At 38.5% G+C, this 15,092-nt stretch overlaps 1 protein-coding gene and 1 pseudogene across 1 annotated transcript; both read left to right on the forward strand.

Annotated features, from left to right (window-relative positions):
- The first annotated feature begins 970 nt into the window (after positions 1–970).
- LOC148729147 (uncharacterized) lies at positions 971–1,366 on the forward strand. Its single transcript, XM_088725389.1, has one exon. The coding sequence runs from the start codon at positions 986–988 to the stop codon at positions 1,364–1,366; it is 381 nt and encodes a 126-aa protein (XP_088581515.1). The 5' UTR covers positions 971–985.
- Positions 1,367–2,730: 1,364 nt separating this feature from the next.
- Positions 2,731–8,534, forward strand: LOC148729148 (uncharacterized; annotated as a pseudogene).
- The last annotated feature ends 6,558 nt before the right edge of the window (positions 8,535–15,092 follow it).

Consider the following 15,092-nt stretch of genomic DNA (forward strand, 5'->3'; position numbering starts at 1 on the left):
AATTTCAAAGCTATCAAAAATGAATGAAGTCGATAACTTTCGTACTAAGGGAGTATTCTTCCCTCTAATCGGCGACCAGTGACACTATTTAACTTGGATTTGAACGTTATATATTTCTCTTCTGCATACAAATTTTCCCCTTGAAAAAATTGTTTTTACATCACTCCCGTTCTTTTTCCTTCCTAAAGGCTTTGTTGCTGTTGATATACCTTCTTTTTTTTCCAACCTCCACGTGTAAGGAAATTTTCGACCGGAATGTGTAAGTCAGTAATTCATTAATTTAAAGACGAAAACAAAGCCGAAGAGAACTATAGAGGGAAAACATGAAAGTAATAGTACTAATAATTCTGAGAATAATACTGAGAATAATAACCTTGATAATAAAATAATCTTCCACACTAGAGTCTCGTTTGAAAGGAATCAGAAAGTACTTTGTATCATTTACTGAATACGCAGAAGCCATGGCCTTCATCAAATTTCAGCTACATCTTTCCTATTAAAGAGATATTTTATTCAATAGATCCAAAAAGAGTGGTGAGGTTGCCCTTTACTTAGACTCAAAGCCAATTTCTGTTTTTTGTCACCTGGGAGACTTTGGATGCGGAGATGGAGGATGGACGCCGGTCATGATGATCAATGGTAATAAGGTATGAATTTATTGGCTAAGAAACTTATTGTGGATAAAGGTCAATGCAAAGATGCGAGAAAGGGGATAGGCAAAATGTTTTCCTGAAAAAGGTCAAGCTTTGCTCGGCTGTCTTCACTGAATAGAAACCTGAAACAGGCTATTACTGTTATTCCATTACTTAAGAATTAACAAAAAGTTATTATTTGATATAAATTTCAGAGTACTTTCCATTACGTTTACCAATTTTGGAGGAACAGAAGTTCTTACAACCTTCTAGGAGGGAAGACTGGCTTTGACTTTCAAGAGACAAAGTTATCGACTTACTGGGACACATCCTTCTCCAACATCTGTCTCGGCATGAAGATCGGCAATTACCTCAGATTCATTGTCATCAACAAGCATGCCGACTCTCTCCACTCTCTCATCGCTGATGGAGAATACCGCGCCACCTTACTTGGTCGTAAAAATTGGGAGGTATTGATTGGCTCACAGGCATCGTTGCAGCCGCACTGCAACAAGGAAGGATTCAATGCAGTGGGAGGCCAACTTCGTCAATCCAAAGCAAGAATCGGCATCACTGCTAACCAGCAGAACGACTGCTCTTCTTGTGACTCCAGGATTGGTTTTGGCACAGGAGGTCTGCATGATGACTCCAATACTTGTGGAAACGAGGCAACACACCAGCCTGATAATGGAGACAAGCACATCAAAGCCATGGGGTACATCCTGGTTCAGTGACGGGGGACACAGCTAGATTCCTAACTCTTAAGTTGAAAAGCACGAATAAGGACAATGTAGTGTTAAGGCTTACCAGCTAATTAAACTATAGATTTCCATAATCAAATAGTTAATCTTCAGTTGAGTAATAGTAAATTTTTTTGTATTGGTAATATTCCAAGAGAATAGAATTATAGTGCAACAGTAAACATCAGACAATATGAAAATTCAATAGCACCGGGACAGGAATTACATTTTTAAGGAAAATTCTTGTCGAAAAGAGGTTTATGAAGGTTTTGCCTCATTGCAAGTTCCCTCCATACCACCTTCGCCAGATTGAAGGGTAAATACGTTAAGCTTAACCACCATTCTGTTTTGAATCCGATATTCTTTGTCAACGTAATTATTTCATTAACCTTCGTCAGTGGCATGGAGGCAGTCGCGACAAACAAATGATCTTGCTCAAGATGATTTGAACATGGAAAGCTACTGGTACGCTTATAACATAGCTCTGCAAAAGCGCGCGCTCTGATTAGCCTATATTCTCGATCCATTTGCCCGTGGGTTGTACGCTGACGTCAGTTTCTTTTGCTTGAGGTGAGTAATAAATAGCAGCAATTTTAAAGAGTGTATTTCAGCGATTTACCGATAATGAAATTCTGTACAAGTGTTCATTGTAAAGTTTTTCCGGCGTGGGAAGCTGTTTAAATGCTTCCGGCAAAACTGTACTTGTGAGTGATACAAAATTTCTTTCCTATAATCCTCAGTTGTCTGTTCTTTTACTGTACAAAATAAAGAAAGTAGCAGAGATCAATTATTTTGAGCCATTCACGCGTTCAATTTCAGCATGGTGCTCAGAGAAAACTAAACAAACACCGCTCGAAGACAGACGATTGGTCAGCTGGACTACAACCAAAGGCGATTTTATGCCGAAGCACGAACTCAGAAAGGGGAGTTATACGGTAAATCCACCTTGCTTGAATTTAGACACGGAATTGACAGGTATCTCAACTCGTCTCCCTACAACAAAGGGCTCCAACTAGCAAGTGAGCCGAGACTTTTGCGGTCAAACCAAATATTAAACGCGCAACTTGTCAATTTAAAACGAAGCGGAAAGGAAAACGTAACTCACAAACCTGCCATTGAAGAAGAGCATTTCAAACAGCTATAAACTAGTGGTGTTTTTTCGCTTTCCTCCCCGCTCTCGCTTTTGAGAAAATGTGTGGTTTCATATCGTTCTTTTCCTTTTTCCGGAGAGGCCGCGGGGGACAGAGAGATCTAACAGCCAAAAGCGTCAATTTTGGCGTCGAGGCAGCCGGGCGAAAATTCGCAGCCATTGCCCATGATAAAGCTTCGAAGAATCATCCCGGTAATAGGAAGCTAGAATGTACGAAACTGTAGACCAATACGAAAGCTACAAGGCTCTAAAGCTTTACCTTGAAAAGATAAACCCGAAATGCAATGCGTTTTTCCGGTATCCAAAGGCAAATTTCAGCCCTGAAGAAGACGTGTAGTTCGAGCAACGGCCATTAGGCGTCTAAACGTTGGCAAAAATGATGAAAAAAATCAGCAAAGCGGTTGGGCTGTCCAAAATATACACAAAACACACCATCAGAGCGATGGCCATAACTCTGTTGTCCAATGTTGGCGTCCCAAATCGACATATCATGTCTACTGATTTCTGGCCATCGAAACGAGCAGTCTCTTGCTCACTACAACGGCTGAAAAATTGGTGTTCGACAAAACTTGCAGAAAGATTGGCATAGCTGGGTCCCTTTTTGGCACCCATGGTTACGCCATAGGTTTGTTTGCAAAAGGTTTCCCCGAATGAAAAAAAAATCGAGTGTGAGCACTAGTTCAGTTGAGTGAAGTAGTGTTTCAGATTTAGGTTCCTTAAAAGTGTGTAGATGAAAAAAAAAAAAAAAATTTGAGGGCCAGAAGACCTTTGCAACTAGGAATGACAGTATAGAGAGATGCAATGTCCATAGTGAAAAGAAGCTTGTCTTGTGCAAGGAAATAAACGTCGCGAAAAATTTGAGCCACCACGTTCGATAGTTTAGACCATAAGCTCGCTTGCAGCACTTCCTGTTTTGTAGTTTAACAATCTCGATCCTAACTCAGGACGAAATATCAAGAATCCGTTAACGGAAACGTGAAATAAATTTGTGAAACCGTTGTGGAAACACGATGGGTAACACGTGTTTCCGCTGACGGTTTGGTGACGTTTACTCGTGTTTCCGTTGCTGCCGTAACAACGGATCTGATCCACTTTTTTACATGTTTTCGTCAGGTGTCTGTTGAAGGAAACAAATATTTCCGCATATGTAACTTCATGTTTACATGTGCGGAAACACGAGGTAACGCTCCGGAAACAGGAATTATTTATATTTCCGTCAGACCGAAACGTTCACGGAAATACAAGGTTACGTTTCAAAAACACGTTTTCCTCTTCTTTTCGTTACCGTAATAAGGCAGAACGTCGACGGAAATACGAGGTTACCTGTAGGAAACATATTTTCGTTATGTTTCTGCTGATGTATTCAGACTTAGAGGGGACGGAAGTACGAGGTTTTGTTTCAGAAACAATTTTTTTTTCATGTTTCAGCATGGGCAGTAGTGGTTTTTTCTCTCCCTTTTTCATACCAGACTCTTACCGTTCGTCTGCGAAAGCTGTGCTTCACTATGTAAAATCAGACATATACAAGAGCTATATTTTCTTTACAGCCACTGTCAATTTTTATTTTCCTTTTCTTCCGTCGATCGACCGGTGACGCTCAATTGATTTTTGTTATTTAAAGACCCATTTTCAACCGAGATGCCTTGCGCGCCCAGATCATTTTTCATATATGAAAAGTACGCTATTTTCCTCGAAGTTGCGGAATCGCTTTGATATCTTCTTCCATCTTACTAATTAGGGCTTTCAAAGTTCCATCTTGAATCATGTGCGAACAACAAACTATCAGTAACTAGTTTTTAATTCTTACATGTATGACGGTGAAAAACGTCATTTGAAAAGTTGATGCCGCCGAAGAAGCGGTCTAGAGGAAGGCCGGGTCTGCCCGGCTCGGCAAAGGTTATTCGACTTCGAGAGTCTGTGTATGATTTATGGAGGGCAAGGAAAACAACAATGGGTTTCGGTAACACTACAGACAGTGCTTTTGCAGAAATGTTATGGGATTGTTCCTACGATGGAACTAGAGACTCTGGGGAGATTTTTTCGAGGTGGGAATAATTATTTGACTGATTTTTACTTGAGATCCTGAGATATGTATGTAAGCGATCTCATTTGTACAAGTCATTATTCTATAATTGAAATGCGTAAAGTAAATCAGTTTTGGCCAATATTGGTTATTTGTTTATATTTTATTTAGTGTTGAAGCCGAACAGTTCCCTTCAACATCAAGTAAGCTTTGTGCAAGTGTTATACACAGACTCGATTTATGATTTTTCAGTCTCAAATATTTAGCTGCAAATTTGTTTAATGTGTTCTTCACCAAATCTTTGTTTTTCTTTTTAATAGTGTTTGTGAATGACTATCAGAGTTCGCCATTTAACAATAGCGCGATTCCAAAATAAAAACAAAGGACTGCAAAGGATCTCGGATGAAAATGGGCCTTTAAGTGACAGCTTGTTCATCTGGCAAGTTAGCAAAGAAAATTTTAACTGCTGGCCTGACCGAAAAATCTACTTGCTTTGTCAAGTCCTGTATTTTTCAGCATCCTCTCGAAAGCGAAGATTGTCTTCACCATTATTTGACACTAATTTTCCTGCTTACTTGCCCTCGAGGCAACAACGTCTCCAGTTTTACTTGCTGAGTGTATTATTTGGTTGCCCAAAATAAAGCACCAGCTCACTTTGCGTGATGCTTCATTGAATTTTCAAAACTTGTACTTGTTTTTCATTCTCCTTCTATGTTCACATAACTGAAATTTCAAAAAAAGGGTTCAGGTGATTTTGCTGCAGCAGTTGGATTTTACTCTTGTCCAAGCAGCTCGAGTGTTATCCTTAACCACTTGCCCAAACGGGTAACCTGTGTAGCTTACACACTTGCCCAAGGTATAATTTAGCTTGCCCCAGGTAAGTGGGCAAGCGTTAGTGTTGAACACTGCTTCAATTTATTTATTTAGCTTCCTATGTCAAACCAGTTTAAAGTTATTTCGTACTCACAGGATAAGAAAAAAAAAAAAACAATTGTTTTCAACTGCTTTTTCTGTACATTTTATTTTTGTTTTCTACACATTTCATTGGTGTTATTTTGGATTAGAAACTTACCTTTTTCTTACCTTTCTCTTTCCTCAACCTCACAGATGACTGCAGTCGATCTGACTCTCACAATGGTGGTCAACAGGTACGGTTTACTTGATTACGTGCACAGTGTATATGTGTCATTTCTGTATCTTAACCATGGAGTGAGCCAGTATATCATGGGAAGCTCAATCCCTTTTTGTTTTACATGTATGGTACACAATTCCAGCGGATTAAACCCTTATCAAACAAACAGGGCCTTGAAGTGAGGAAATTCAGCCCACATTGGGCATTTAGAAAAATAATTTTTTCATGTGTCTGCCTGTTTGGGGATTTTTCCTGCAAAGTAGAGAATTTCGTAAAGAGTGCAGTTCTGTTTACACAGCACTGAGTATGTGCCCAACAAGAACATCAAATGAGAACCCCCCCAAGAGTTATGTAATAAGTTAAACCTGCTGTACATTTAAAATGAATGTCCTTTTAAGTGTCATAGAGTGCACTATTTCTGTTATGATGTATTCCTATTGTATATGTGTTTGTGAAAGGTTCCTAGGGAAACTTTTTGAGTTTATATTACTTTTATCTTCACCAAGTGGAAACCTCACATCTTTTCTTAAAGGGGCAAGATGAGTCTGACAGCCTCTCTGATGAGCCAAGTAGCTGCCTTGAAGATGGTGGAACAGATTATACGGACTCAGAACAAAGTGGTGATACTGAGGAATTTCTTCATTCTGAGGAGATAGAACTACCACAGCCTTTACCACCAAGAACATGTCAGCAGCACACAGGGATCATTTCGACATGGCTTGTTTATTTTTTATTAGTTTGGCAATACAAGAATTATGTGAGTGACAATGCCCTCAAGCAAGTTCTGAAATTTTTACAACAATTGTTTTTTTGCATTGGTCACTTGATCAAGGATCATACAGGCTTGTGTTTAGTTCTTGCAGCAAATCTGCCAACCACCCTCTACTCAGCACGAAAGATGTTGAGAGTTGATCGGAACAACTTTATACAGTATGCTGTGTGTCCAAAATGCACAAAAACTTATCTCATGCATGACATTGTAGTGAATGATGGTCGCCAAATGTTTGCAAGGACGTGAGAACATGTTGCTTTTCCACGATCAAGACAACCGAGAATTTGTGGTTCCAAGTTTGCATGGAAAGTTGTGGTGAGAAATCGTGGTGTCAGGTTTTATGCTCTAAAGACATATTGCTATAAGAGCATCATTGATTCTCTGGAGTCATTACTTAAACGCCCAGGAATAGCGGAGGATTGTGAAAAATGGCGTACAAGAAAAATCAGGGAAGACCTGTATGCAGATGTTTATGATGGGAAAATTGGCAGCATTGTTGTGTTTTGCATCCCACACTCCAGCAGCACAGAAACTTTGTGGATTCCTTGGACACAGTGCAGAGAGAGGCTGCTCTCATTGCTACAAGATCTTTTCAGGTGGTTTTGGAGAACAGAGGAACTACAGTGGCTTTGACGACCGAAATCAGTGGCCAAAAAGATCTTCTGAACAGCACAGAAGAGATGCAAACAGAGTTAAGAACTGTAAATCTCAGTATGCTTCTGATAAGCTAGCAAGTGAACTTGGATGCAGATACACTAATCTGTTAGAACTCCCTTATTATGCAAGTATAGAGATGTGTATAATTGACCCTAGGCACAACTTGTTTCTTGGAACAGCTAAAAGGGTCCTCACTAAATGGATTAAAGATGCCCTAATCACTAAAGAAGGACTGCAGATCACTGAAGCAAGGACAGAAGAAGTTTCATCTTTATCAGACATTGGTAGGCTACCTGGAAACATCAAATCTATTTATGGAGGCTTAACACTGCTGCCCAATGGAAAAACTTTGTAGTTCTATTTTCAATGTATGCTCTGAAAGATGTGCTTCCTGAACAACACCTTCATTATTGGCAATCCTTTGTATTAGCATGCCGCCTGCTCTGCAGACCCTGTATAAATAGGACAGACTTGATGGCTGCAGATTGTAAACTGTTACATTTTCTCAAGGATTATGAGAAAATTAATGGAGAACTGTACATAACACCCAATATGCATCTCCACCCTCACCTCAGAGAATGTGGAAAATTATGGCAGTATTTATGGATTTTGGCTGTTTAGCTTCGAAAGATATAATGGCATTCTAGAATCTTACCACACAAACAAGAAGACTGTAGAAATACAAATCATGCGGAAGTTGGTGACTTCTGGAACGCTGGCGAATATGCAATATAGTTTACCAACACAGTACAGTTATCTCTTCCTGCCCAACTGCAAAGCACAGCTTGAATCCAAAGAGAGACTTGAAGAAACCAGTCTATTTCCACAACTAATGCTAGCATCTTCTGGTCCTTTACTTGGCAAGGAATCTGTGTGGGCAGATTGACATCAATCTGTTTTGAGAGCACATACAAGTTGGCAAGTCTTGACTAATCAGAATTGAGTACATTGCTTAAAGTTTACCTCACCTTATATCTGAAAGAGACAGAGGCCTCACTGAAAGTGTCTGTGCTTTACAAGAAGTATAAGTCTTTAACAATCGGTGGTGAGAGGTATGGTTCAACAGCGGGTTCTAGGCTTTGCCCTTAATATGCTGGAATAATTGCCTCATGGTGTGACAACAATGGAATTATTAACCCTGGAATAAGGCCTGGAATAATTCGCTATTTCATTATTCACAGTTTGGAGATCAAGGGACAGCAGAACATTCATGCATTTGCTGCTGTGGACTGGTTGAAGTCGCCTAAGCAAGACTTTAGTTATGGTAATCCCCTGTCTGTTTGGTTTGGCAAAGAATTTGAGAATGCTGGACCAGCAGTTTACTTGCCTGTCCAGAGAATCCACTCAAAGTTTTTATATGCCGATCAACTTTATTGTGGACAAAAGTACATTGTAATGTCTTCCATTTGCATCAGAATCTTGCTTTAATGTTTTATAGAGAATGCTGGGAATACTTAGGAAAGTTAATATTGTCACACTTTGAGGCTGCTTTCTGTCAGTGCAAAAATTTCCCATTTCTTATTTGAAGTTGTTGGCTTTTCAACTTTTGTACATTCAAGTACAATGTACATGTTCTGTGGCATTTTACTTGTTTGATGTTGTAATGTTGCAGGGTGTCTTGTACCTCTTCTCAAATATTATTGTTATGACTTTAATTTCAAGAGGGAAACTGTCATGGATATTACTTCTGAAGTTTAAGAGCCTAAAGGTTTGTTTAAACCAATGGAAAGTTATAAAATTGAATTTAGTTTTGTTAACATTTCTCTGCAAAAGTACTAAAGCTACAAGAGAATTCATATCATGATAACATCAGGAGCTTTTAAGATCTTATATTTAGAAAGTCAGGCACAGTTTTCAAATTTTTGTCCTAGGAGCTTGAACAGAATAGCTAAAGTCTGATAAAGGTTCTCCCACTCCTGTAACATAAACTATTTACTTGATATCTCCCTTCTTGTTTTAGGCACTTTTTTCAAAAGTACTCCTATCCAAGTTCAATAAATATCCATGTGACAGCAAAAAAGTAAAAGATATGCTATAAAATTGTGATGTACAGAGTGAAATGAAATTACATTAGGAAAAAATGTAACAATCCTATTTTGTTGTGAGTATTTTTTGAAAAATCGGCAGCTGTGTAATACTCAGGTGGATGGGGTTACTGAAATGTAACATCGTCCCAATGTATTCAAATTTTTTATAGCTGCTAACTTACCACAAAATGACCACCCATACAAATGGCCTGACTGCCTCAAATAAACCAATCTGTTCCAATAATGACTCTGGCACCCAAATGACATGACTGTCTCAAATGAACCAAATACAATTTGTTTCAATGACCCAATTATCTCTACTGACCCCATCATCTCTAATGACCCAATCCACGCAAATGACCCAGCTGTCTCAAATGAATCAATCTGTTCCAGTGATGCAATTATCTCTAGTGATCCCACCATCTCTAATGAACCAATCCAGGTAAAAGACCAGAGTGTCTCAAATGAAGCAATCTGTTCCAATGATCTATTTATCTCTAGTGACCCCACCATCTCTGATGAACTAATCCAGGCAAAAGACCAGAGTGTCTCAAATGAAGCAATCTGTTCCAATGATATATTTATCTCTAATGACCCCACTATCTCTTATGAACTAATCCAGGCAAAAGACCAGAGTGTCTCAAATGAAGCAATCTGTTCCAATGATCTATTTATCTCTAGTGACCCACCATCTCTTATGAACTAATCCAGGCAAAAGACCAGAGTGTCTCAAATGAAGCAATCTGTTCCAATGATCTATTTATCTCTAGTGACCCACCATCTCTTATGAACTAATCCAGGCAAAAGACCAGAGTGTCTCAAATGAAGCAATCTGTTCCAATGGTCTATTTATCTCTAGTGACCCCACCATCTCTAATGAACCAATCCACAAAAATGACCCAACTGTCTCAAATGAATCAATCTGTTCCAGTGATGCAATTATCTCTAGTGACCCACCATCTCTTATGAACTAATCCAGGCAAAAGACCAGAGTGTCTCAAATGAAGCAATCTGTTCCAATGATCCATATATCTCTAGTGACCCCACCATTTCTAATGAACCAATCCACAAAAATGACCCAACTGTCTCAAATGAACCAATCTGTTCCAATGACCCAACTATCTCTAGTGACCCCACCATCTCTAATGAACTAATCCAGGCAAAAGACCAGACTGTCTCAAATGAACAAATCTGTTCCAATGACCCAATTATCTCTAGTGACCCACCATCTCTAATGAACTAATCCAGGCAAAAGACTAGAGCGCCTCAAATGAACCAATTTGTTCCAATGACCCAATTATTTCTAGTGACCCCGTCATCTCTGATGAACCAATCCAGGCAATAGACCAGACTGTCTCAAATGAACCAATCTGTTCCAATGACCCAACTATCTCTAGTGAACGCACCATCTATAATGAACCAATCCACACAAATGACCCAACTGTCTCAAATGAACCAATCTGTTCCAATGACCCAATTATCTCTAGTGACCCCACCATCTCTAATGAACCTATCCACACAAATGACAGGACTGTCTCATATGAACCAGTCTGTTCCAATGACCCAATTATCTCTAGTGACCCACCATCTCCAATTAACCAATCCAAGTTAATTACTGGACTACCTCAAATGAACAAATCTGTTCCAATGACTCAATTATTTCTTGTGACCCCAACATTTCTAACGAACCAATCCGCACAAATGACCCAGTGCCACAAAGGAACCAATCAGATTCAATGACTCAATTATCTCTAGTGACCCCACCATCTCTAATGACCCAATCCACACAAATGACCGGACTGTCTTAAATGAAGCAATATGTTTCAATGACTCAATTATCTCTAGTGACCCAACCATGTCTGATGAAGCAATCCATGCAAATGACCCGACTGTCTCAGATAAACTAATGCGTTCCAGTGACTCAATTATCTCTAGTGACCCAATCATCTCTAATGACCCAATCCATGGAAATGAACCGACTGCCTCAAATGAACCAATCTGTTCCAAAGACTCAATTATCCTGCTAGTGACCCCACCATCAAATGACCCAATCAATGAAACCATAGTTCCCTAGAATTGTTGTTTATCTTTTGTTTTTGTGAAAACATCCTTAAAACTGGGAGCACTCAAGTTTGAATTTTTGTTTTAAAAACAAGAAAATCTCTGTATTCTGGGTCGAGACTGATCTGTACAGCTTATTCTGTGAGTATGGGGAGAAGAAGACCAAAAAGGAGAAACCCGCACGGAGATCTCCTCATAGTTCATCAAAAAGGCAATTTCCACTTGGTGAATTGTCAAGAGAAAAAGCCAAGCATTACTGTTATTGTGGTTTTCCTAAGTCTGAAAGCAATGAAAAGTGCTACTATTGTGGTCATCCATTCATGGCTGAAGTGTCAAAGTCAGTTAAGGAGAGAAAGCCCACAAATGACTGCCTGAAATATTTGTCAGGAGGTACATGGAGAAACCTTGGGTTACAATGTTCACAGTTTCAGATACTTCAGTTATATTTTCCTCAACTCTATAGATGCTAAAGAGAAATGTAAAGCATAACATAAATATCAGTGATTTTACACATGCTCGTATTTATTTTGTCACACAACTGGGCCAGTGTCCATTTCTGTTGCTCATAGCCATAGAGTTCAGTTTCAGTGCTTTCAATAGTGGTTTGCTTAGTTTTTTTTTTTTTTCAAAAACGGCGAACCTAACAATGCTGAGGCACAATATCCAGAGGCTATATGTAATATGAACGTTAAATCAATATGAATTGCTTGATCGAATAACAATATTTGATATCTATTTTACAAATGTGGTGTCTAAAACTTGGGTAAGACTGATGTGTCGAGCCATTTATTTACTTTGTGTTTGTGGAGGTAACATCATTTCCATCTAACAGTTACAATTTCAGGTTTGGCCAGGGGAGAGTGGGATTCTGTATTTTGATTAAAGTATATATATTGGTATCTTGAGATAAAAGTGTGAGATATTGATACCAAAATAAAAATAATTTAAATACATTCTGAATATAAAACAAAATCCTCCAATTACCTTTGTAAACAAGAAAAAAAAATGTGACAACAGAGCTCACCATCATCCAAATCCCCTGGGCCTGAATTTTTTTGTTTAAAATAAATTCAACAAGCGTGCATGTCATTGAAGATGCATACTTTATTCCTTACATTATCAGCAGCTTTGTACATGTTGTAATTGTGATGATCATTTCAATTGCATAAACTAAAAACAACAGTTAAACAGTTTCAATAGTTACTGTCGAAATAAACAAGTGACTTTCTGTATTTAGTGCTGGCTAATTCCAAACGAATTCCAATAGCCATAGTTGTCAATTTCACTTGTAAACACTCTGCAGCTTTTTCATTGAAGGTCATCACTCCTTTATTGTCTTCGCTAACAATTAGCTTTGCTTGTTCCTTTCCTTCACCAAGCTGCTTGATAAATCCATCACTCTTACAGCCTTCAAATCAGTCAAATAAAAGGTAGAATCTTATCAGACTCAAAAAGGTAATTCTCACAGAATGTGGTTTAATTTCTCCTCTACATCCAAACCATACCTTGTTCGTCCAAGAATCTCTTTACGCAAAAGTTTAAAAACCTCTCGTGTCATAGGGAGATCGGAGACGACCCTCCACGAGTGCAATTGCTCATTCAAGGAGATAGCCAGTGATCAATTGCACACTTCGCTGGAATCATCCAACGCTGTACCATTGGATATAGTTAACCAATTTTATACTTCAGTCTCTCTCGAATCCCTCTAAAGTTTTCCTTCCTAACTGGCTCAGCAACATGGTTAAGTCCATTAAACGTGATACCTAGATCTCTAAATCTATTCCCAGTCACAATTCTCTGTTGCAATGCCGATTTGTTATTCTTAAGTGCTTTTTTTTCCTGAGGATATTAGTTCTTCATCGGTGGGCTCAGAGAAATCCGCCATCTTAGAATTAGGTAAAGTTTTCCCCACGTTACGCGCGGCCAATGACTCAAAATAACCCAACCAGCGCAAACAACCCAAAAAGGCCCAGTTATCCAGTCCCCTTAAGACACCCATGGCCAACCGCCTCAAATGAATCAGTTGGCCAAGTTGTCCAAGCTATCTCAAATCATTCTACCATGTCATGCGCATCAGAAGCCGAAGTTACTAATTCATATGCAAACTTTCTCACGATAGTTGCTCCGAAAAACCCTTATTTATTCAATTTCATCGATATCTAAGTGGAGTTTCTTCCCTTCTAAATTTTGTCAAAATAGTAAAAATCATGCCCAAAATCATGATCGGTTTGTTTTCCGTCATTGCAAAGATTCAACAAGGATATTAAGTATCCGTTAGCAGAAATATAACAGAAACGAACAGCAGCGGAAACGTCCTGGCTTAAATATGACGGAAACATTGCTTGGCATTTCCGTTCCGGAAACATGACGGAAACTTGATAGAATCGTCAAGCTTGGTACAACATGTTTCCGCAAGACGTAAATGTTGCGGAAATATGAAGCTCTATGTTTCCGTCACATTTACGAAACGCGGAAACGTGGAATTTCGTCTGTGTACTTAACCTAAGATTACCGTAATTTTCACCATGCCAGTTTGTCATATGATGTAAACCTCTAGACTGACAATACAAGGTTTTGAAATATTCCTAGCGAGCCGTCGTAAAAGGTACTACAAGGCGGAGGAAAATTTTGGGCCCAATAAGCGGCAAAATGGGTGTAGCATACTTCAATACATTAAAGTCAGGTGCAGCGGCAGTAGCATTTATATTTTCCGTTTAGTTCCTTGCTAAGCATATGGAAATCGATTTTCAAACTTAAACTGTTGTTATGTCAATACGATTAACCATCGAGAAACTTAATAAGTAAGATAAATAATCCATTTTTTACCAAAGAATTGAATACCTGCTGGGAAAGTGAGTTAAGATATTATGTTCAAACAAAGAACGACAAGGTAACCTCCAGGTCTCATTGGTCAAAAGAAAGTCAGGAGGTTTTTACCATAAGGAAAAAAAATTACTTTTTGCATCCATTTGCACATATTTCGTGAAGTCGGTATCAGAAAGCGGTCTGAGATATGAAGAATTCGATTTCTATCATTGTTCTGTTTCTGTGGTATTTCATGAAATCTGCTTCTGTCTCATCGCAAGGTCAGTTTTACTACTACTCATTTCTGATGGGGGATGTTGAAGGGAAAGTAGTCCTTCTAAATAAGAGTTACTGTTTAACACCTGCTATCTGATTGAAAGAGATTTGTTATTCACCCACACAAAAGATATTCTTTTAAAGATACCTTAACACGTCTTAAACTTTTTAAAACTGCTTAACCAAGAAACTCTGGATGAATGGATGATGAATGGGCACATGGTTGGGTAAGTGTTTGGGCATTTCTTTCGCAGTGAATCGCGAATTTTTCTTTTTTTTTTTGTAGACTGGTTCTTTATCACCGAGCTAGTCATTCAGGCGTTTCTTTTGTAATATTTTCTACCTATCTATCCAGCTCTTTATCCATCTCTTCATTTATGTATTTGGTCAGATATAAACTATATTACTATTACTACTATTACTATTCTTATGTGTGAAAAGTTTACATTTGTAAATATCGTCGTCTAAATGCAAGATTTAATTGTTGGCTGTCCGCTGGAGTGCTTATTGTGTTTAGTAAAGCCAGGTATTTGCTCAGTTTTGATCAAAATTTTGTCAAACAAATAACTAGAGAATGTCAAAAAAATTACTTCTCGAGGCAGATGTATACCTTTTGGGTAATGATTTAAATGGCTGAAGAACCGTAATATCCTACAAAAAAGCTCTCCTGTAATATAAATTATTTGCAAAAGTTACTTTTGTCTTGATCCGGATAATTCGTGGATTTCTTCAACAATTCAGCTTACTCCACTCATTAAAACTAAGAAGTTGCATTTTGATTGGGAAAATTCATTTCTCTTAATTTTTTTGGGAATTT

The sequence above is a fragment of the Stylophora pistillata genome, chromosome 6 (assembly GCF_964205215.1).
Source record: "Stylophora pistillata chromosome 6, jaStyPist1.2, whole genome shotgun sequence".
NCBI lineage: Eukaryota > Metazoa > Cnidaria > Anthozoa > Scleractinia > Pocilloporidae > Stylophora > Stylophora pistillata.